Source organism: Sander vitreus, chromosome 20 (genome assembly GCF_031162955.1).
Source record: "Sander vitreus isolate 19-12246 chromosome 20, sanVit1, whole genome shotgun sequence".
Classification (NCBI taxonomy): Eukaryota; Metazoa; Chordata; class Actinopteri; order Perciformes; family Percidae; genus Sander; species Sander vitreus.
The window spans coordinates 2,192,191-2,214,670 of NC_135874.1; the positions used below are offsets into that span (position 1 = coordinate 2,192,191).

At 42.5% G+C, this 22,480-nt stretch overlaps 1 protein-coding gene across 1 annotated transcript in view; it reads left to right on the plus strand.

Moving 5' to 3' along the window:
- Nucleotides 1–977: 977 nt before the first annotated feature.
- The window catches only part of LOC144535549 (calmin-like), a 32,427-nt gene continuing 10,924 nt past the window's right edge, over nucleotides 978–22,480 (plus strand). The window contains exons 1-2 of the mRNA XM_078278086.1: nucleotides 978–1,065; nucleotides 19,949–20,010. Coding sequence (XP_078134212.1) covers nucleotides 978–1,065; nucleotides 19,949–20,010 — 150 coding nt within the window. The remainder of the gene's footprint in view (nucleotides 1,066–19,948; nucleotides 20,011–22,480) is intronic.

Below are 22,480 nucleotides of genomic sequence, written 5' to 3' on the forward strand. Positions count from 1 at the left end.
TCCTCCATATCTACCTCCCGATAGAAGATGCCCACATCTGTGGCTGTAGTGGAGGTGAACTCTCTCCCTCCGTGGGTCGTTCTCAGGGTGGCCGGGTAGATAAGCGAGTTTGAGGTGCCTTTAGCATGTAGCTCGTGTTGTGTCTCTTCAAGCTCCCGAGGCCGTTGGATTGTGAAAGTTGCGGTTGCATCGGATCACGTACTGTAATTTCCTGCATCTCAGGCTCTGCCCCGATGTGTTGCGGCGAGGTATTCATTTCCGTTAGCACTCTCTTCACTGCGTTGTAGGTCACTGATTCAAGCACACTTCGTTGCTTTTCCAAGACCTGAGCGATAAAGTCCTCCATGTTCGAGACTGCGCTAGCATCAATTGCTATGTTAGCCACCGCTCTGCTAGCTGCTGCCATGTTAGCAACTTTCTCTGTCCAAGTAGATAGTTTAGACGACAACAAGATCTGCTTTTCCGCGCCTGCAGGCATTTCACTGAGTCATTGTGATAACATAAATGATTTGGCGTCGAAGAAAAAGGAATAGACCTGGTTTTTCAATGAAATGCGGAGGTGGGTAGGGAGCTCTTGCTTTCTGCGTCCATCGCGGTTGCTGGTCACGTCATCACTCATATAGTCATGTTTTAACTATTCCAGAGAATATGTTATCAATATCTGCATTTGTAATTATGGCAACAATGCCACCATGATTGAATCACACGTTCGGCAAACAAAGTGATTCATACTTCTGAAATAAATACTAAAAATATATCATTTTTATTTGTGTTGACTGTCAACTAATTGAATTGATGGGTAGGATATAATTTGGTCATCTTAAGAACCATATCTTTCAACACAGTGTCATTGAGCCTTTACCCCAGCAGAGATTATGCTTCACTTTTCAAGCTACACTGGACTGCACTAACACTGACTTTTTTTCTTTTTCTTTCAGAGCGTTGCCATGCTGCTGGGAGGCTGTGAATGAGAAAGTATGTCATCAGACTTTGACTCCAGAGATGATCTGGTGGAGAGGGGGTCCATCCCCCTGGACATCGACAACGTCCACATGCTGCTGCAGGGTCAGTCTCTCTCCACTTCTAATAAGATTACTGTAGCATGTTTCTGACTGGGTTTTATCGTGGCTGGGGTGGATTGACTAACATTTGTTTTCTAATTACTATATTCCTTTTGCAGGTATTTTAAAGACCAGAGCAGCTATTTTTTGTGCTTCGGTCTAGGTTTTAGGCTATCATAGCAATAGTGATGCTTTTATAGATTTGTGAATAACTTCAACAAGCATTCAATGTGAACTGAGTGAAGGCTCAGTGTTTCTGGTCTCTGCTTGCCCTGAGAGAAGTCTGAGGTCATGCAACTGGAAAAAGAAAAAGCCCTGTGTCTTGATTTCAGTGTTTGATCTCGGTTACTGTGGCAACATAATAACCATTATTAGGCCTCAGTTATGTTTCTCACTCAGCAGAGCAGTTTAATGTCTACTGCTGGCTCTGTCCTGTTTCCCTTTTGTCACTTTTGTTTTGAGGTCATGTTTAGTTTATTGTGCTAAAACTGAAGCCCTGCTCTCAGAGACATGAATCATATTGCAAAGAGCCATCCGCAGGGAGAGAGCAGGAGGATGTAATAAACGCTTCTCGCTCATTAAGTCGCTGTCTCCCAGGGTGTTTTTGAACATTTGAAGCAAAACTGTGATGCGCCGCGGTCGTCCTTTGATCCTGTTCTCAGTGCCTGTGTGACTTATGTAATCAGTTCTCAATAATACAAGCTGGTTGTCAACTGGCCTGTTACTTAATCTGTAAGATTTGGCGTTTGACCTCTGGTTTTATGAAACTTTTAATTTCAAAATGATTCATCCACTAATATCTGTTGTTACTAAATGATTAATACTGAAACTACATAATAATTTTTTTCAATTTCTGTTTATTGACAGAAAGATTTGATAATTTATTTATTGTTTAATGCACTAAAAATGTTAAAATGTTTTGCTTTTCTCTGTTTTGTATCATTTTAAAGTGAATACCTTTTGGGTTATGGACTGTTGGTCAAACATAACAAGCTATTTTAGGATATCAGCTGAGGCTCTGGGAAATGTTGATGTACTCATTGTTTCTCAATTTATTTATTTTTTACATTTAATAAACAAAACAATGACTATGACCAAATACCTGCAAAACTGGGTAACCCTGCAAGGTTGTGTTGTCTAGAGAAAAAGTCCCCAGTAGGGTCTTCCTGATGTTGACCTTAGATGGTATTATGCATCTGGATTGTTCTTATTACATACATGACATTAGCTCTCAAACTCAGTGTTTACAGTATGTTGGACATTTGCAGGAAGGTTTAGATTTCTGCTTAATCTCTAGTGTGGTGTAGTTCTCAACTCTTTTGGTAAAGTGGTCTGTTATGTTAGTGAGACCTGGTTAATTGCTAAAGCTGCACTGCATGAAAAGTGGGATTTTTGTCCCTGTAAACGCCTGTAAATCTCCCTAATTTTCGGCAGTTAACGTCAATTTACAGGCTGTGAACGTCGCGTTCGTCTGTGCCACATATTGTCAGAAATGAACCATGACATATGTGGAGGACTCCTGCGGAGGTGCTAATGGCTCTAATAAGCATATGAATACCAGCGACACCGAGCCTGTCCAGAGAATGTCTGGCCTGGCTTGAATTTCCTCACTCAGTATTGGCTGAAGCCACTACTTTTAAACAGGAAAATTGGTTGGCAGATCACTGCCAACAAATATAAATATATATAAATAAATAAATAAATATATAATATAAATATATATATATATATATATATATATATATATATATATATATATATATATAATCTATTATCACAGAAGCCTGTCTGAATACACTCACCGGACGGCAGATAGCAGCTAACGGCTATCTGGCTGTCCACACTCACCGGAGGGCAGCTAGCAGCTAAAAGCTACTACCGCACTACTGTTTTTTTTAGGGGGGAATACACTTCAAGATGTGACATGACCTGTCCTCTGGAGGACATAGCCACACCACCGCCGCTCCATGGATTGTCATTGGGATGATTATCACAGAAGCCTGTCTGAATACACTCACCGGACAGCAGCTAACGGCTATCAGCTAGCAGGGCAAGCTAGCTACCGGCAGGATCGAGATAGGGACCAGGGTAGGTGAATTTAAACAATGTCTGAGTTGAAAATGCATCTTGTTGACACGTAAGGGCCCTGTTCATGTGGCACAGACATATTAATTGCATTTTGTGTCTGTTAAGAGGCACAAAGGCACTTTTAAACTTTCCCGGACCACTGCCGTTTTAGCTCAGGGGACGCTTGTAGTACGTAGCTGCAGCTTCTCCGTGTTACCTGCACTGATTCGGGTCGGGGTTTTTCGAAAGTACTCGCGTAGCTATAGCGATCAAGATTAATGTAAAAATTGGCCGGAATTCTCCTTTATTCCTTTATGAGACGTCTGTGGTGCGTTGCCCTGTACTTCTGCTGGCTGCAAAAAGGACGTACAATCCATCCAGCACACTCTGTCTCGCTTCCAGCAGCTGTAAAAACAATCAATAAAGACGATCAGTACTGCGCGATGCACAGTGTATGGACACAACACATCTATTAATTAATTAAAAATAGTCACATTGACCAAAACGGATCTAATCTTACCCTTTTTCCTCTCGCTGGACTCTTAAAAGCTTCCGCCTGCGATGCAAGATCTGGTTGTTTCTACCTGAAGCTCCTGCTTACTGTCTCGTAATTACAGGCAGCTGGAAAACAATTAAATGAGAGTGGTATGAATAAAAAAGAAAAAACATAAGTCAGAGTAAAATTAAACAAGGAATGAGAAAACAGGAAAAGTTACTTACACACAATGCCGTCATTGTCAGCATCATGTAAATCTGGATTTGCAGACATAGCTCCGAGCAAATGGGTCACGGCCTCGTTATGAGGCGAGGTTAGTCTGTGAAAACAAAATGTACGGTGAAGATTGGTCTATTAACGTATCTATTTCCTTATACAGCAGAATGAAAGCATATTCTTTAAATCTTACCCTTGCTCTGGTTCGTAGCGCCTACAATTTGTCTCCGAGTTGTGAAGTCGGCGTACTGCTTCCTGTAAATTACAAGACCAAAAAAATACACTTTTATAAAGCAACTTACACTGGTCCCGCTTATTAGCTCTGCCTAATAATGACTTGCGCTGAAAGCAGACGCACACAGCTCTGTACTGCTCACGTTTAAACTTGCGTGCATGGTGGGGTTTAAAACATTACTGCCAAAGTCTATGTAGCCTGTTTAACATCAAAAGACAGTCATTGTATTGTCAAGAGTTAAAAAACAGTACAGACTAGCTCGCCGTTTCATTAATAATCATATACTTATGTTGTTTTTTCCTTTTCTGTGGGCGCATCTTTACGGAGCCCCGGAGGTGACGTGGAGGGAAGAACAAACAAACGCTCCGTACATCTTAAACAACTCCTGTGTGTTTCCTTTTTAGGTGCATGGTTGTACTCCTGTGATAAGCTAGTGAAGTTTGTGTGACAACTCTTTTACCAGTTGGCCTGAAATACTCCCATACTTTGGGAGCTTTTGCTCTAACTCTCGGAGGACTCGTCTCCCTCCGCTGTTTTTCAAATCAAAGCAGTGAAGTAGGGGTAGGGGCAGAGCGATAGAGAAAGACGAAGAGGAGGCAGATTAACCAGCAGGGTGCGAACAGCGCACAGACTGGCGTGGAGGTGAATTACAGTGAGTTTTAATGGAATACTGGGAAAGTTTAATAACAATAGGACAATTGAAGTCCAGATTATGAGGCCATTTCAGCAGAGCCACAGCTTCATATGCCATGGACATGTGAATATGGTGCTAAATTTGCCAGCATTTTAAGAAGCCAAATGGTTGGGACTTTGTCATGCAATGACAAAGCTGATATGCTTTATGTGAAGCATCAGTGTTTTGGTGTCAGCAGAAAGACTTATCTTAGAAAACTGTACAGTGGTGCCTCTGTCTCCATTCCACCAGACAATCTTGGATGAGCAAGACCAAATAAAGGTCACTGTAGTCATGCCACTATGCACAGCGGATGAGCTCTAGGAGACTGTGATGTTTGCATGGAATGCACATTTTACCTTTATGGCTAAGCCTGATAAAAGCTAATTGTTGAAATAAATTGTTTTGTGTATCTTTTTTTACATAACATTGGCCATTGCTAATGACATACACAGTAATTAATCTAGCATACTTTCATTAAATAAATCAGTTCAAGCTCAAATTTAAGAGTCTACAATTGGGCTATACTTAGCCTGATCTATTTACACCAGAGATTTTCTTAAAATTAAGTTAATACCTTTTAGAAAAATGTCACCTGGGGTAAAACTCCCCCTGTTGCTACCCTGATTTGCATTTGTATAGCTCACAGCATTTTCATTTACATGTTAAAGCCTCCCCTAGAATTAGGGGGAGGGGGGATCATGGGGGGACAACTGCCAAGCAAGGCCCACGTCAATTTCTGACAATTCACGGCAGTTTTCGGTGTTGCCTGTAAATTGCCATTTACAGTCGTAAACCTGAACTTCCACGACAATCTACAGTGCGGCTTACTGACGAAAGTCCCACTTTTCATGCAGTGTTGATTATCTAGTGACTAGGGTTGGGTATCGTTTTTTTTTCTTCCGGATACCGGTGCTAAAGCGATACTTTTAAAACGGTGCCGGTGCCTGAACTGATACTTTTTAAGTAAAAAAAAAAAAGAAAAAAAAAAGGGTACTAAACAACGGTCAGCGACATTAAAGAACGGCTTTTTATTGCTAAGGCCATATGTTGAAAATTACATGATTTAATAATATAGTAATAACTATAACTTATAACAATAACGTATTTCACTAGTAAATTGCTGTTGAACGACAAAAACAACCACCCGATGGGAAAAGGGTATTTTACAATAATTTTCCAGTTTCAAGTAAACTGTGTTGTTTTTCCAACAAAGGCAGCTGCACACTGCTTAACGTCCCACTGTCGGATCCTATACAGTAAAATACAGTCACACTTTGTCGAGTTTAGTGTTAAAAGGGTGATAGAATGATTATATAGGGTATGTCACATTGGTTGGGCTGAAAATGGCCCGAGTGCTATCCTCTGGGACCCCCCTAAACTACCCTGTGAATATGGCCCTATTTGGAACAAGAGCTTTTCTTCCAAATATGGTATGCTCGTAAATATTTAGATGAGCTGCGCCCTGATTGGTTGAGCGAACCACATACACATACATTGGAGACGAGACAGCAGGTCTCATATTTCAGACACTGCAATGATATACATTGTTGTACATTGTTATACGTTTGTCTGCTATTTCGTTATTAAATTCACTCCTGAGACTTTTTTACGTGATAAATCAACTATATAAAGCTCAAATATGGGCTGTTTTACGAAATTGATGGCTAATTACAAATTTGGTAAGACGTGTCGGACTTCAGGAGCTCCACAGAGTCTGACGAGAAAGCGGCCGGTGTTTGGTAGTCCAGTAACCCAGAAACGGTGACTTTGCGCGGGTATGGGGCTGCCGGCCGTGACGGAGCTTCATCTAGCTCACAGCGGGCCGGGGTCTGTGAAGGAGGACAGGCTGGGCAGCGAGGCAGCAACCCAGTCAGCACCGGCCGCTGAACTCCGACACACAGACAAAATTTGTAATCAGCTATCAATTTTTGTAAAACGGCCCATATTTGACCTCTACATAGTTGATTTCTCGCATTAAAAAAGTGACGAAATAGCAGACGAACAATGTATACAATTTCTGAGATCTGCGTGACCTATTCAGAAGACCTCAGATCTCAGATCATGTAAATGTTGGGGCGTGACAAAGGTAGAGACTAGAGCCAAATAAGGAGGAGCAACAGGCAAATCTCAATGAACCACCAAGTTGTGGTTCGTTGAGATTTGTCCGCTTTCAGAGGCAGTTTCAAATTGTGAGATTTGCAGAGGAAAGAGGTGTCAATGGGATTTTGAGGTTCTATGTATGTCCTATTAACCCACCAAACTGTCGTTATTCAGCTATGACAAGGTAAAATCGGTTTTGCATTCTATCAACCCTTTAAATCCAGTGTTTTAATCATTGCTCTGAACCCATCTTTCTCCCGCCTTTGTCAACGGTCTGTAGCGGGACCGTAGGTGGATTGTTATTGCGTTCATAATGTTGCTCCGCTACATGCTTGAAGTGACATGTCTTTAATGTTAGCACGGCCGAGTAACGTTAGCATGGCCGAGTAACATTAGCGCAACCAAGTAATGTTAGAGCGACGGGCAACAACTGTGGCTAAATTATGTCTGATTTTTTAGAAACAAAAAACTTTGTAACAACAGACGGGTCCTCTCTTGGGCATACGTTGTTCTGGTGTATCTCCGGTCTTTCTTCCTCCTCTAACTTTCTTCTCTGTTCTTGAATGTGCAGTAGCAACCGGAGCCTCTCCCAGCTTAACAGACTGTTATGCTATCTGGCTAGCTAGCAGCTATAATGTTACCCAGCATGCCGTCCGGCGGTGTAAATTTGTAAATGTAAAATTATTAGTGTTAGCAATTGTTTAAGTCACAAATTGTTGTGTTGTGTTTTATCCTGTTAAAGAAAGTTAGTTGTTGTCCATCCATCCATCTTCGTCCGCTTATCCGGGGTCGGGTCGCGGGGGTAGCAGCTCCAGCAGGGGACCCCAAACTTCCCTTTCCCGAGCCACATTAACCAGCTCCGACTGGGGGATCCCGAGGCATTTCCAGGCCAGGTTGGAGATATAATCCCTCCACCTAGTCCTGGGTCTTCCCCGGGGCCTCCTCCCAGCTGGACGTGCCTGGAACACCTCCCTAGGGAGGCGCCCAGGGGGCATCCTTACCAGATGCCCGAACCACCTCAACTGGCTCCTTTCGACGCGAAGGAGCAGCGGCTCTACTCCGAGCTCCTCACGGATAACTGAGCTTCTCACCCTATCTCTAAGGGAGACGCCAGCTACCCTCCTGAGGAAACCCATTTTGGCCGCTTGTACCCTGGATCTTGTTTTTCGGTCATGATCCAGCCTTCATGACCATAGGTGAGGGTAGGAACAAAAACTGACCGGTAGATTGAGAGCTTTGCCTTCTGGCTCAGCTCTCTTTTCGTCACAACGGTGCGGTAAATTGAATGTAATACCGCACCCGCTGTGCCGATTCTCCGACCAATCTCCCGCTCCATTGTCCCCTCGCTCGCGAACAAGACCCCAAGGTACTTGAACTCCTTCACTTGGGGTAATGACTCATTCCCCACCTGGAGAAGGCACTCCATCGGTTTCCTGCTGAGAACCATGGCCCTACGATTTAGAGGTGCTGATCCTCATCCCAGCCGCTTCACACTCGGCTGCGAATCGATCCAGTGAGTGCTGAAGGTCACAGGCCGATGATGCCATCAGGACCACATCATCTTCAAAAAGCAGCGATGAGATCCCCAGCCCACCGAACTGCAACCCCTCTCCACCCCGACTACGCCTCGATATCCTGTCCATAAATACTACAAACAGGATTGGTGACAAAGCGCAGCCCTGGCGGAGGCCAACTCTCACCTGAAACGAGTCCGATTTACTGCCAAGAACACGGACACAGCTCTCGCTTTGGTCGTACAGAGATTGGATGGCCCTGAGAAGGGACCCCCTCACCCCGTACTCCCGCAGCACCTCCCACAGTATCTCCCGGGGCACCCGGTCATACGCCTTCTCCAGATCCACAAAACACATGTAGACTGGTTGGGCATATTCCCAGGCTCCCTCCAGGATCCTTGCGAGAGTAAAGATCTGGTCCGTTGTTCCATGACCAGGACGGAATCCGCATTGTTCCTCTTCAACCTGAGGTTCGACTATCGACCGAACCCTCCTTTCCAGCACCTTGGAGTAGACTTTACCGGGGAGGCTGAGAAGTGTGATACCCCTGTAATTGGCACACAACCTCTGGTCCCCCTTTTTAAAAAGGGGAACCACCACCCCGGTCTGCCACTCCTTAGGCACCGTCCCAGACTTACACGCAATGTTGAAGAGGCGTGTCAACCAAGACAACCCCTCCACACCCAGAGCCTTAAGCATTTCTGGACGGGTCTCATCAATTCCTGGGGCTTTGCCACTGTGGAGTTGTTTAACTACCTCAGCAACCTCCACCAGGGAAATTGACGACAACCCCCCATCATCCTCCAGCTCTGCCTCTACCATAGAGGGCGTATTAGTCAGATTTAGGAGTTCCTCAAAGTGCTCCTTCCCCGCTCCCCCCTCCTGAGGTGGCGAACGGTTTTCCAGAAGCACCTTGGTGCCGACCGAAAGTCCTTCTCCATGTCTTCTCCGAACTTCTCCCACACCACGCTGCTTTGCCTCTTTCACGGTAGAGGCTGCAGCCCTTTGGGCCCTTCGGTACATTGCAACTGCCTCCGGAGTCCTCTGGGCTAACATATCCCGCAAAGACTCCTTCTTCAGTCGGACGGCTTCCCTGACCACCGGTGTCCACCACGGTGTTCGTGGGTTACCGCCCCTTGAGGCACCTAAGACCCTAAGACCACAGCTCCTCACCGCAGCTTCAGCAATGGAAACTTTGAACATTGTCCACTCAGGTTCAATGTCCCAAGCCTCCACAGGGATGCACGAAAAGCTCCGCCGGAGGTGTGAGTTGAAAGTCTGTCGGACAGGGGCCTCCTCCAGACGTTCCCAATTTACCCGCACTACCCGTTTGGGCTTACCAGGTCTGTCCAGAGTCTTCCCCCACCCCTTGACCCAACTCACCACCAGATGGTGATCGGTTGACAGCTCCGCCCCTCTCTTCACCCGAGTGTCCAAAACATACGGCCTCAGATCAGATGAAACAATTATAAAAATCGATCATTGACCTTTGGCCTAGGGTGCTCTGGTACCAAGTACACTTATGAGCATCCCTATTTTCAAACATGGTGTTCGTTATAGACAATCCATGACTAGCACAGAAGTCAAACAACAAACAACCACCCTGGTTTAGATCAGGGAGGCCGTTCCTCCCAATCACGCCTCTCCATGTGTCTCCATCATTGCCCACGTGCGCGTTGAGCCCCCATGCAGGACTCCACTCAAGGTCTCCAAGAAGGCCGAATACTCCGAACTCTTGTTTGGTGCATATGCACAAACAACAGTCAGAGTTTTCCTCCCCACAACCCGCAGGCGTAGGGAGGCGACCCTCTCGTCCAACGTAGCGGCGCTCAGCCGGGGGCTTGTGAGTATCCCTACACCCGCCCGGCGCCTCACACCCTGTGCAACTCCAGAGAAGAAAAGAGTCCAACCCCTATCCAGGAGTATGGTTCCAGAACCGAGACTGTGCGTAGAGGTAAGCCCCACCAGATCTAACCGGTAGCGCTCCACCTCCCGCACAAGTTCCGGCTCCTTCCCCCACAGAGAGGTGACATTCCACATCCCCAGAACCAGCGTCTGCTGCCCAGGTCTGGTCCGTCGAGGCCCCTGACCTTCACTGCCACCCATATGGCAGCGCACCCAACCCCAGCGGTTCCTCCCACAGGTGGTGGGCCCATGGGATGAAGTTAGTTGTTGTGGGTTATTAATTGTTGTGTTATAAAGTGACTACCATGAGTGAGAAGGGTATGCAGTTAACAGGGCTCCCGTTCTCAATTCACTCGCAGATTACTTTGGCCGTAGCGCTCTCTGCGGTCTCTTATGGTATATGAAAAATTCATATCATACGGGAAATTAATACCGGTATACGGTATAAACCGGTATACCGTCCAGCACTAATAGCATGCATTAGTAAAAGAACACATAACAGAAACACCAATAAAACATGCAATCAATAAATATAACATAAAATACATTAAAATTAAATATTTAAAAGCACCTGAGAAATCTTAAATCTTTTACTTACTTTTTTTGTAAAAGTATTGACAGCTTGTTATCATTTATCACTTTTTAAGACAACAAAAAGATCAAATAGAACATGAGGAAATGTGAGACAATGCTCACATGAAAACAACAAAATAATTATTGTGATTAAAAATATAAAGTGATTTTTAAGAAGTGGATACAAAAGGTACACAGAGTCACAGTTTATCCTCAGGCAGGTTTTTCTAAAGTTTAGGGGCCAGGAAAGCAAAACTATTGAAAGCTCTGCAACAGTTATCTCCTTAACTTGAACTGTGCTCTGTGCTGTCTTATGACTTGTTGTTTCTTACCTGTATATCTTAATGGTTTTAGTATTAGCTATGGTATCCCTTAATCTTTATCATGTATGAATGTAAGATTCATAGGAGTGTGCAAATCTGTGTTTGTAACTTAATCATTGCTATTCAAAATGAAAGTTTTTTTTACAGAACACAGAGTAAGGTAAAACAGCAGATTGCTCTGAGAATCATTATTTAACAAATCTTAATCCTTATACTACGTGTGATGCAATGTACTGTTTCATGAATCTTTATAAGAATGCAATACAGTTTAGCAGGAGTTAAACAGCAGGTGAAAATAGAAACATATCACAATACTAATAGTTGAAACAGAAAATCTAATTTAGCAACAGCAGTTGTTGACACAGTTTCCACACACTCCTACTCAACATCACATCTTGGTAATTCAGCATCGCTCATTTTCCAAGTCCTACTTGCACATTTCACACTTCCATTCATACACACTTATGTGCAGGGGTTAGGTTAGGTAAAATATCCAAATGTTCATGTCATTGACATTTGATTTTGACCCACATTTCCCAGTGTATGTAGCATAAATAAGCCAGGAGGCTGCAGGAGCACTAGCTTGTTGCAGGTCTTGTTTCAGCAGGCCTGAATCCTCTGTGAGTCAGATTCAAAAGAGGCGGAGCCCAGCTGATCTCACCTGCTTCCCTGCAGGCTGCAAATGTAGACTGTTAGCTGGTTAGACAGGAATTACACTCAGAATAATTTCATGTGTTTTTCCTTCACATCTTTTCTCCTGGAATCATGGATCTGCAGTGTTTAGAGGCAGTGTGGTAAAGTATATTTTTACTACATAGAGAAGTTTGCTTTATATTGATATGCCCCAGAGTTTGCTGACCTGGAAACATTCCCTGCTGACTCAGTATGAGTGATCCCATCATGGGTGAGTTTTTTTAGTTGTCTCTATGGTAGTGACTTATTGTACATGGTACAGAACAATATTTTTCAAATATAAGATATCAATCTAGAATGGAAAAGCTTTTAGCTCATCATACGCTTGTATACCTGAACATAAGTTCTGCTCAGAACCATCAGCAAATAAATCAAAAGTCAAATACAGGCTTCTTACTCTTTTGAAGTAAACTTTGTTTTTACGGTAGGTTTGGACCTGATAGGAAGAAAATATTTGTCTTACTAATGCCTACCAAACACTAAAAGACTTTGAACAGACTTTGAAAAGACTACAGTCTTACACCATCTCACAACTAAAGACAATCATCTTACATCTAACGTTAAAGTACTGTCATAATATGTAAAGACTGGGGATCTTGCAAGGTCACACATTGCAAGACTACAACTAGATTGGTTTTGAAAAATGTAACCAAGCTTGCTACATGCAACATGGCTGCTCTGTGCAACAGTTGTGTAGTAACATAGTTATAAGCCCTTCTGTCTCATTTGTGTCTCACTAAATCAGCCGTACACACAGTCCTGTCCATCTTCTATCTGTGGACATGTTGTTACGCTGTTTGTATGCACAAAAAACTGCGCGATGCATTGTTATAAACTGGCATTGCTAACAATGGCTAACCTGGCTAGAGCTAATGAAAACAATGAAAATCTGACTTGTAAATGGAACCGAGAACGGGTGTGTGTGTTGCAGACCACTCTACCTCTGTCTCTTCCCTCCCCTCCATGAAGTACAGCTGAGCTGACGGTGTGTACTGCACAGCGAACTCAGAACAACGAACAGCGAAGTATGTGACAAATTCTAAAAAGTTACAGACTATTTGTTTCTTAATAGGCATACATAAATCACAATCATACTAGACTAAATATTGGTTACCATCTGGGCCTGCACGGCGGCAGGAAAAAGACGCAGAGATGTAAGACACCGTGTCTACCTTTTATGATGATTTTGGTACACCGAACTTAGATTTGCGCTCTGGAGTTTGGCTGATAAACTCTGCCATGAGACCCTGAATATCCAGATCATCCAAAATATCTTTGTGGACGTGAAGTAGTGCGATATGTGAAAGTCTACTCTGAGTGATAGTGCTATGGAGCCAGGTTTTCAGGCGGCGAAGAGCTGAGAAAGACCATTTTGGAGCCAGCAGTAGACACTGGTAAACAGAGGCACAAGTGGATCAGCTGTTCCACCTCGGTGAAAAGCCCTCTTGTTACTAAAATTATCCCTCTCTTCATCCCACACCCCAAACATGACATACAAAATGTTGTGGAACAGAAACAACAACCAGAGATATTTATAAGCGATCATTTTATTGTCATCGCAGTTTGCCAACAGGGGGTGCTGCAGCACCTCCAGCACCCCTACTTCCCGCGCCTCTGCCACACTATATTACACTATACACAACATCAGCTGAAAGCTATCGAGCAGAGTTGTGAAATGTTCCGGTCTCGCTTGACATTTCTGAAAGTCTTCTTAAACCAAGCAAACCACCAATGAGATGAACTGTGATGGTATTGTAAATGGATGTAGTGCAGAAAGATACATTTGATGAACAGAAAGCAACATCACAGGTACTAGACTCTGTAAGTCTTTGATGTCTTTGAACTACTGATACAATGAACATTGTGATTGTCACCGAGTCCCTTTCCCCACTCTTTTAATTGGTTTTAGTCACCTGTTTCGAATAAATTAAATTTTCCTCTTAAGTATTGTTTTGTAATTAGTATGTAGTACGTTTGATTGGTAGATTTGTATTTTTTTGCACTGTTCTGTCTGCTACTCACACAGGTTTGTACCAATTAAGCTGTGGATTGTGTTGTATCTGCCATGAATTTAGGATTCAATTGTTTCTTAAAAATAAACAAATAACAGAATTCCATAATCTAAATATTTTATTTATATTAAGTGTAACATGTACGGTTAGTATGTACCATAAATTATAATTTTACATCCAGAACATGACGTTTCATCTCTGTTGAGAGTTATATAAATTGCCATTATTTGTGTTTCTGATGAATTCTGTTATTGAAATAGCAGGTGTAGCGTCCCTGGCTGAATAATGTTCTGGCTCTTTATTGACTGATGATTCTGAAAGCTTTATTGTCCCTTTGCAACATTCCTTATTACAGCTTGAATATCTTGAATCACCGTAAGAGCTGAGAAAAACAAAGAACACAACACCTTTACTTTACATACAGTACATCATGAAGTGTCTCATTTTAACCCTTTCCCCCTTAACTTATTGACAATCTCCACTTGAGTGTTTTTATGCTGTATGTATTTAACTTCCAGTATTTATTAACTTATTAGCAGACATCAACATAAGTTAAAATAAAACATTCCTTTACATCCACTTCACTCAATTAACACCGTTTCATGTAACGTTACACAACAGGCACATAGCCAGGCAATGCCAACTACAGGCAAATATGGCAATATGCTAATGTTAGCTTAACTTTCTCGCTTGTACTCTCCAATCTCGGCAAAACTATAAAACGGCACACCACAAAGTAACCCAAGTTAGAACCAGTTGTAAAGTAAATGAAATGTAAAACTAACATACCTTGTGCCTCTAACAGCCAGGTGCTAAACAATATTACTGAATGCCTTCGTTTGACCGCTTTTTCCTTCTCGTTTTGTGGCCGTACATTTACTTCCGGATGCAGAATTCAAAATAATAGCATTAGCGTCAGAGTGTCACAGCTCTCCGGTTTCTTCATCCTATTGACTTGCCAGCCAGGAACTTTAGGAAACTTCAGGTTGCCCATTATTTTTTTGTGTGTTTGCAGATTAGTGATCAGCAGTGCTTCTCTTCAGATGTTAAATAACTCACAGGGTCATGTTACCAAAGATAACCGGCCCCTTCCCCTTCACCCTTATCTTTGTCCAATAATACCAGATTAATTATATTAAGATGTCTGAGTCATCATGGGGGCTCCCTATGATTAAGATTAGACTGCAAGTGAACTGAAGCCAAAATTGGCCTGCTGTTAAACATATTAAATCAGAAATAGTCTGTAAACTGTCTGTTAATACATCTCATAGGACCAGACAGAGGGAAGGAGAGCTAGAGAATGGACCACTAGCCTTTAGCTTTTAGCAAACAAAGTGAACTGAGAAACTGGTCGATAATACAGGATTCAACAGGACCTTAGTTAATATTATATATTAGTGTTCAAGATCAAAATGATGAGGCAATTTAGAAATGATTAGTGGTAGGAAGAATTGGAATATATCATTGTTGATGGTAAAACCTTTTCATAGCTCATACCTCGTAACTGGTGTTGGTTTTTGCTTGATGTTTTACAACTATTTTTATACTGAGCCACAGTTAGAACAATCAGAGTGGTGCAACAGGTTAATTTAAAGCCACTAAATGTAATTAAAATTGCAAGAGGAATCTCAATGAGTATAGATTGTTTTTTGAAGATACTGTATGCGGTTTTGAAGTTGAAGTTGAAGTTTTGAAAAGCTCTGACTGAGATGTTTGAGTCAGTAAATTGATTTCATGAGGACAATGGAGAATGAGGACTGGATTATCTGTGAGACCCTTCATACTGTCAGTGACTTGAATGACTTCATTGAGCTGTACAATGGTGAGTGGTGGACAGTTAACTCACCAAATCTGTTTTTACTTCCAGTGGTATTTATATTATCTGAATGCTGTAACCTTTCTATAACCTGCTTCAGATAATTGTTAAAGATAACTGCACTGCATGCATAACAGTTGCCCTTAAAGCTATAGTGCGTAGTTTCTGTCGCCTCCATGAGGAATTCTAAGTAATGACAACAAAACTGTCTGCGCGTCCACATGATACAAGCCTTCTGTGATCATGCACCGCCCCAACACCTCCTCCACACAGTTGCTAGTAGCCAAGGACACAGAGGATCAAAACTTGCCTCCCTTCCTTAGTCCCTCCCACGAGGAGGCCCGGGAGAGAGGCAGCGAGCATGTGTATGTTTAGAGGGATGAGACGTCCTTTCCTCTGAAGCGTCACATGAATATGTCAGCTGTTTGGGTGGAGTTAGCAACTCCTTCGGCTGCACGGCTTCCAGGAAGGCTGCTCTTGTGTATCCTCGGCTATAGCTCCTTGATGATCCCTCCTCGATGTTCAGTCCTCAGGGACGAAATAGAGCTTTGAGACAGCCTTCATCGAGGACGGACAGAACAACATCCGGTTTGACCCAGGAGTCGAGGAGCTATCAAATAAGGGGGATGAGATTCAGCCACTGAGAAATACAGAGAGAGTTGTGTGGAGCTGATCTGTCTTAATTAGCTTTGTAGCAACTCATTATGCAATGGCTTGAATATAACGGACGTTCATTAATATTAAAAAGTTACGCACTAAAGCTTTAAGGGTAAAAACCAAATTCAATCTTAAATGCAAATGATTGAAACTACCTCACTGTTTACGCATGCTCTTTATCAGTAACAACCCTCTTTACATTCGTACAATTATACAAATGTACAACCAGTACAGAGTATATTTCAGAATGCATTCAACATGGAAGAAGAACCCTCTTTGCATGTTTTGATAAACACATTTTAAATATGTAAATGTATAGGGCTGGGTATTGTTTAAAAAATAACGTTAGCAATACCAGAACCCTTAAAGTGATACAGATACCAATTGAATACTTAATTTGATACCTTTTTCTCTTCTAATTCATTTGATGAACTGCCAACTCCGTCAAATACATCGGGCGCGACTTGACCCCACCAGTGTCTCTATGGGTTGGAGCTAGTGTGCCAATCACATGTCTCATTGAATCGAAGAACGCTTGCAGTGATTGGTTGCGAGCAACACCATACAAACAGTCTTTTTTTCTAGATCTGTGTACAAATAGGATCGAATGCAGGTATCATTTGACTGGAACTGGTACTGGGTTATTTCGGTTAATACCTTAAAGGTATTGAGTACAAACGGCCAGCCCTATAAATGTATCAACAATATACTTAAATGCTCATCAATATGTTGGTAGAAGTACATGTGTGGAATGTCTTATTCCAATACATGTACTTGCAGAGAAGTTGAAGTCAATGTGTGTGCAGCTTCAATTATATTTCGAATCTACTTTAAGTTTAAATTTGCTTTAAAATGTATTCCAGATGTATAGATGTAGGTCTGAAAAGTATTGCAAACTGACATCCTATTTAAAATCATTTTAAAACCCTTTCTTTCAATTCTTTATGTGTTTAATCTGAAGTTTACTTGCTTGCAGCTCTGTGTGTGCTGAATTATTTTCTGTGGCCTTTATTATTGCACTGATGCTCTCTGCTTGTTTAGGTAACACAGACCACATACCTCTGTTTGATTACCGTGCCCAAAGGTTTTCCAAACGGATTAGCCAACCCTGTTAGCTACAATAATAACCTGTCTTTAAAAGGCACAGTTATTATAAGGGGCTTTCCGACCGGAGGGATTTTTGCAGTTCTTAGAACTAAACGTTCCTAGAACACTTTTTTCGTTGTGTTCCGACAGGAAAAATTTGGGGATTTTTAAGTTCCTCTGACCTCAGTAGAGTACTTTTTTACCTCCTACTTCAGAGCAGGGTCTTTTCCCTTTTCCCTTTTCCTAGGTGTACTTGATTGGTCGAACTTATAAGTCACGCCCACTGCCAACTCGGAAACTTGCAGACAAAGCAACAACGGGACATTTTTAACAATTTTCACCATCTTATTCATCATTAAATTCACTTCTGACGATGTTTTAGGCGAGAAATTAACTGTTTAGATTTGGAATATAGGCAGTCTAACGAAAATTGATGCCGAATTGACAATTTGCTTCAAAGTTTTCGGAGTTCAGAAGCTCCATCAAGTGAGGCGACAGCCAGCAAGCGCCTGTCCCGGCTTCTAGCTTGTCGCTCGGCCAGTCTTGCTCAGACACCTCGCTGTGAGCTGGAGGTCTCTCAGACCGCTCGCGTAAATAAGAGGCTTTTATTTCGCCATTGACGGTTCGTTTGTTTAAATATCACAACACATGTCCATCATAAGATTAACGGGAACTTGTGGTTAACTGTCTTTTCGGAGTTAAACTCCACAAGCGTGTCCTGCGGCTCGCCGGCCATCACACACACACGTCCACAGCGCAGCAGGCAGAGGTGGGGTCTGTTCCGAGTATAATAAAGCACCATCTGTGTTGAGCAAAACATTACGTGAATTACTACGAGAATGGACGTGCATTTAATATAGGAAAAGTGCACAAGTATTAGCATAATTTGTTGTTGTTGTATGTGGCGCTAAGGTCTAGTGACGATGCAATAAAGACCGTTGCCGTGCTTGCGTCACTCCCTTACCTCTCCTACCAGTCCCTATGGCCACTTGGCCAGTGGGAATACAAACGGAAAAAAAGATTTTGGGGGAGAGTAGTTCTTAGAACTGCTTAGAAGTGTACTTTTCCTCTAAAAAGTACAAGTGCTATCCGTTCGGAAAGCACCTATAGTCGTAAACACCTGGCTAATTTTACAATAGGTGTGCACCTACTGCCTACTGTTGAAATGAATTGCACAATGAAAAAGTTAGAGCGATGTAATTTTTACTGAACAAATGTCAACTATTTTCAGTCCTTCAGCTTACTCAAGTAAAGAAACATAGGTTGATGCTGTGTGCTTTGATTTGTGCTTCCATTCGGTCTTCCATAACTATCCTGGAAACTCAGTTTGTCTCGTCTGTTTTACCCTCCAGAGGAGCCATGTTTTACCACCACAAAGACCCATGAATGCACGTTGATGTTGTAGAACAATGCAATGTGTTTCTGGTTAAAGTTGACAGTGTCTCAAACCTTTAAATGAGAAATAAGTAAGTTCATACATATTTGAAAATGACAGAGATTGAGTTCTGGTTTGGGGGTATTTTATCTGAATACAGCATAGAAAATCTGCTTAGAAATATAGGAAATATTGCATAGGATAGAACAACACAATGTAATTCTGCTAAATAAAACATCACATTCATTATTAATTTCGCTTGTTTTAATTTTAAACAAATTGTATATCTGAATATCGTCTATATCGATGACAATCTACCGGATGTCCCTCATTTCGGCCGGGGCTGGATGGCTCCTCAGATCTCTGCACGGTAAATCCTGACAGCTAGCTACTTTTGAATGAGCACATGTTCCACCAAAACAAGTTCCTTCCTGAGACATTTTTACAGAGGCATCTTTATTTTGTCTGGCGCTAGGAGCCACCAAACCAGAGCACGTTTTTCCCCTATCTTGGAATGTTGTGTGGACTAGCCAGAACTTCCTCCGCAGCACATTTTCTATAAACTCAGTCTGCCTTTGACTTTGTAAAACAAACAATGCAATGCTGGTTCCATGGTATCAGAATTTTGGATAGTCATCATGGAAACATTAGTTGGTGATGTGACAAGGGCTGGGAAAATTGGCAGAACAGGCAGCCAAGTGACAGTACTCTGATCCAATGGAAATCACAATTGTCAGATTGACAGCATTCTAGCCCAATGGATTAGGTGGGGGGGCAATTAATCATATTTCATCCCCCTGCTTTAATACCCCTTTTTAGTGACCCAGGTCATATTTGAATTTGGCCTGGCCTGTTTAGAATTGACAAAAGAAGGGTTGAACAAGGGTACGAGTACGACCCTGGTTATTGGTGTGAAAGAGGTATTAGCTAGTGAGATATACAGCACACACACTGTTGCTAATAATATTAGCAATCGAGGAAATTAAGACTGCTGTACAGTTGTACTCAATATAAATAGTTAATGTATAGCATTGTGCCCTAAATTCCTACATTTAAATTTGCACTACCTGAGTGATTGACTGTTTTGATGTCATGATATACATAAATAATACTTTACATTGTGTGTTTCTTGTTCTTTAACAGTGGAACAAGAACAGATCCAGAAGAAGACCTTCACCAACTGGGTCAACGCTCAGCTGGCAAAGGTGAGCCGACTTTAAGCAGATATGTCCTTGTGTTCTGCGCTGCAAAAAAAGCATTAAGAAAACATCTACGAAAGACCTATAATGTGTTGAGGGATCAGTCTACATTATTATAGTGAGAATACAAACATGCATCACTTCCTGCCTCAAAGCTTTATTCCTCAACATTTTATCACCTTATTATTAGCACTTATATTAAATTCAATTCAATTTTATTTATAGTGTCAAATCACAACAGGAATTATCTCAGGACACTTTACAGATAGTAGGTCTAGACCACACTCTATAATTTACAAGGACCCAACAATTCCAGTGATTCCCCAAGAGCATGCATGAATGCGTAAGTGCGACAGTGGCAAGGAAAAACTCCCTTTTAGGAAGAAACCTCGGACAGACCCAGGCTCTTGGTAGGCGGTGTCTGACGGTGCCGGTTGGGGGTATGATGAACAATGGCAATAATAGTCACAATAAAGATATTGTAATAGTTATAATAGTTCATGGTGTCATAGAGCACAGCAGGGCGTAACAGGGCGTGGCAGGGCGTTGGCCGGACATAGCAAGTCGAAGCTGGGCATTGCAGTGCGTAGCAGGGTGTAATAGGGCACAGCAGGGCATAGGGCATGACCACGGCGACAGCTGCCACCATGATGTAGGTGCCATCATGATCCAAGATGATGATGCTGGGCGGAAAAAGAACATAAGGACTCCGGGGAATAAGCTACCCGGAGCTATGTTAGTAACAAGCATTTCTGTGACACGAATACACACAGATGGAAAGAGAGAGGAGAGAGAAGCTCAGTGTGTCCAAGGAGGTACCCCTGGGTCTACCCCGGTGAGGTCTAGAACTATAACCACATAACTAAGAACTACAGAGAAGGGGAGATAGGGAGGCTGTGTTCCATGATTGTGGCTACACACCTTCCCCCGCCAGTCTAGGCTAACGCTACGACTCATTACTCCCTAAGTATATGTAAGCTTTCTATGGGGAGAAGCAGAGGTGGGTGGGGGTGCACCGTGACTGTGGCTACACACCCAGTCCCGCCGGTCAAGGCGAACGCTGCAACTCCTCATACCCTAAATATAGTAAGCTTTCTATGAAGAGAAGCCGAGATAGGGAGGCAGTGCATCATGACTGTGGCTACACACCTTCCCTCGCCGGTCTAGGCGAACGCTGCAACTCCTCACTCCCTAACTATAAGCTTTATCGAAGAGGAGAGTTTTAAGTTTACTCTTAAAGGTGGTGACGGTGTCTGCCTCCCGAACCCAGACTGGGAGCTGGTTCCACAGGAGAGGAGCCTGATAGCTAAATGCTCTGGGTCCCATTCTACTTTTAGAGACTCTAGGCACCACAAGTAACTCTGCATTCTGGGAGCGCAGTGCTCTAGTGGGACAATAAGGTACTATGAGCTCTTCAAGATATGATGGTGCTTGACCATTTAGAGCTTTGTAGGTCAGGAGAAGGATTTTAAATTCAATCCTGGATTTTGCAGGAAGCCAATGCAGAGAAGCCAACACAGGAGAAATATGATCTCCCCTCTTAGTTCTGGTCAGAACACGTGCTGCAGCATTCTGGATCAGCTGGAGAGTCCTAAGAGTTTTATTTGGGCATCCTGATAATAGGGAATTACAATAGTCCAGCCTGGAAGTAACAAATGCATGGACTAGTTTTTCAGCATCGTTTTGAGACAGGATGTTCCTAAAAAAAGGCTGTTCTAGAGGTTTGTTTTAAGTGGGCGTTAAAGGATATATCCTGATCAAAAATAACTCCTAGATTTCTGACAGTAGTGCTGGAGGCCATGGCAATGCCATCTAGAGTAATTATATCTTGGGATAATGATGTTCGGAGGTGTTTAGGGCCCAGCACAATAACTTCAGTTTTGTTTGAGTTTAACATCAGGAAATTGTAGGTCATCCATGATTTGATATCTCTAATGCATACTTGAAGTTTGACTAACTGACTGGTTTCGTCTGGCTTGATTGATAAGTATAATTGGGTGTCATCCGCATAACAGTGAAAGTTAATTGAGTGTTTCCTAATAATATTGCCTAGAGGAAGCATATACAAGGAGAAAAGAATTGGTCCAAGCACCGAGCCGTGAGGAACGCCATGGTTAACTTTAGCGTACTTGGAGGATTTATCATTGATATTAACAAATTGAGATCGATCAGAGAAATAGGACTTAAACCAGCTTAGTGTGATTCCTTTAAAACTAAATGTTCCAGTCTCTGTAAAAGGATGGTATGGTCAAAAGTGTCGAATGCAGCACTAAGATCTAATAGTAAAAGTATGGAGACAAGTCCTTTGTCAGCAGCAATTAGAAGGTCGTTAGTAATTTTCACCAGTGCCGTCTCTGTGCTATGATGCTTTCTAAATCCTGACTGAAAGTCCTCAGATAGACTATTCCTATGTAAAAAGTCACATAACTGATTAGCGACTACTTTCTCAAGGATCTTGGAGAGAAAGGGAAGGTTA